General features: G+C 28.7%; 1 protein-coding gene across 2 annotated transcripts in view; it reads right to left on the reverse strand.

Annotated features, from left to right (window-relative positions):
* LOC107624730 (probable inactive purple acid phosphatase 29) overlaps positions 1 to 1,694 on the reverse strand; it is a 6,460-nt gene that overhangs the window by 1,340 nt on the left and 3,426 nt on the right. The window contains exon 3 of one of the 2 annotated variants that reach the window (XM_021115310.1): positions 1,009 to 1,471. In XM_021115310.1, the coding sequence (XP_020970969.1) occupies positions 1,010 to 1,471 (462 nt within the window). In that variant the 3' untranslated portion in view covers position 1,009. Of the gene's footprint in view, positions 1 to 808; positions 1,472 to 1,694 lie in introns of those variants that run through there. The other variant, XM_016327166.2, reaches the window with a different exon arrangement.

Here is a 1,694-nt window from a genome sequence, read left to right on the forward strand (position 1 = left end):
ATTAGAAATACATTGGATTATCTAATATACTCATAAAAATATTTTCAATTTATATTAACAACAAAAATACTTTTAAAATATGATAAAAATATCAGCACATGAAAAAAATTGTCTCCGTTTTAACAGAAACAATTTAGGGTGTGTTTGAATTTGTGTTGGAGAAGAGAGAAATTCGTTTGAGTTTCTTGAATGCTTCATCTTTATATTTGACAACATTTTTATGCTGTAAATGCAGAAGTGATTTCTATCTTCAACCTACGTTTACCAAAAACTAAAAATTTTAACTTTTTCGTTCACCTTTTTACGTTGGATTAAACTTTATGTTCTATGTACCAATTATGTCCTTCATTATCGTATGTTTATTTTTTTTATAATACTTTTTTCTAATACTCTCTTATGTATATTATTATTTGTTATAAAACTTCTGATTTTTTTATGAGTTCCTTTACTGTTATTGTTATTTCTTTTTTATATGGAATATTTTTTTTACTTTGTATTATGATTTTATTAATCCTATTAGAATACTAAAGAGTATTGAGAATACTAAAAAAATATTAAAATTTATTTAAATATCTAAAATAAAATGATAAAATAATTATTTTTACATGTCTTTTTTGTAATTTTTCATTTGAAAGTGATTTTAAATAATGTAATTCAAACAATATTTAATTTATCATAATGCATTTTAAATAAAAAATTACCAAACATAAATCCGTTATTACTAACTCACTTTTAATCAAAATTAATTTTGCAAACTCAATTTTATACAAACTTCCATTTACAAACGAAAATCCAAACACACACATAATAATTTAGCACCGTTTTACCTAATTTCCTTCAAAGGACTTTAGTTTACAACACAATAATTTTTCATATCCTACTTTCTCCCTTCTCTTAAAGTAACAACATGATGATTTTTCATTTGCAATATCCTAAGAAAATTTAGTAACATAATTTAGTAACAAGAAAACCAAAAAAGATTACTGCAAGTATTCCAGGATATTTTACTTCAAAAGCTATTGCTCCAAAGAACTTGTCCATCAATTTGAGTAAAATTTTGATCGTCGAGGCGTTTCCAGGTATTTATTGACTTGACATCTCCCCAAGCTCCTTCCGGCGTCTTCTCCAAGCGAGCTACCACCACTCTTGATCTCCTAGACCATCCAGCCTTTCCATATGCATGGTATCCGAATCCTCCGGCATAACATAGGTTTATGCCGGTTAACTTACCACAGAAGTCATTGAGGTGATCATGGCCGGTGAAAACTGCCTTCACATCTCCGGCTTGGACTAATGTCGCGAAGAAGCCGGAGTTCACCTTAGCAGAACTAATGCCATTGCCATCTGGTTCAAGTTTGACACCTGTGAAGTTTGATTTGTCAAAACTAGCATACTCAGGCAATGGTATATGAAAGTATGCAAGACCAGGAGCAGAGTTTTTCTGAGGCATTGGTCCACTTTTGTATGCTTTCTGCACAAGTAACAAATAAACTGTGTTTAAAATTTAAATCATCTTATTTCGGTTCCAAATAGCTTAAATTTGAAGTGAAATGAGAAACCAAACAGGCATTGTAATGGATAGGTTGCGTTTGTTTAAAAGTACAATATTAAGATAAGAATATAGAGATTCAAAATTATGTTTAACAGATGAGATATAGATACAGTTTTAAAATACTGAATTAATATATTTTATA

Source organism: Arachis ipaensis, chromosome B02 (genome assembly GCF_000816755.2).
Source record: "Arachis ipaensis cultivar K30076 chromosome B02, Araip1.1, whole genome shotgun sequence".
In the NCBI taxonomy this organism is placed as follows: Eukaryota; Viridiplantae; Streptophyta; class Magnoliopsida; order Fabales; family Fabaceae; genus Arachis; species Arachis ipaensis.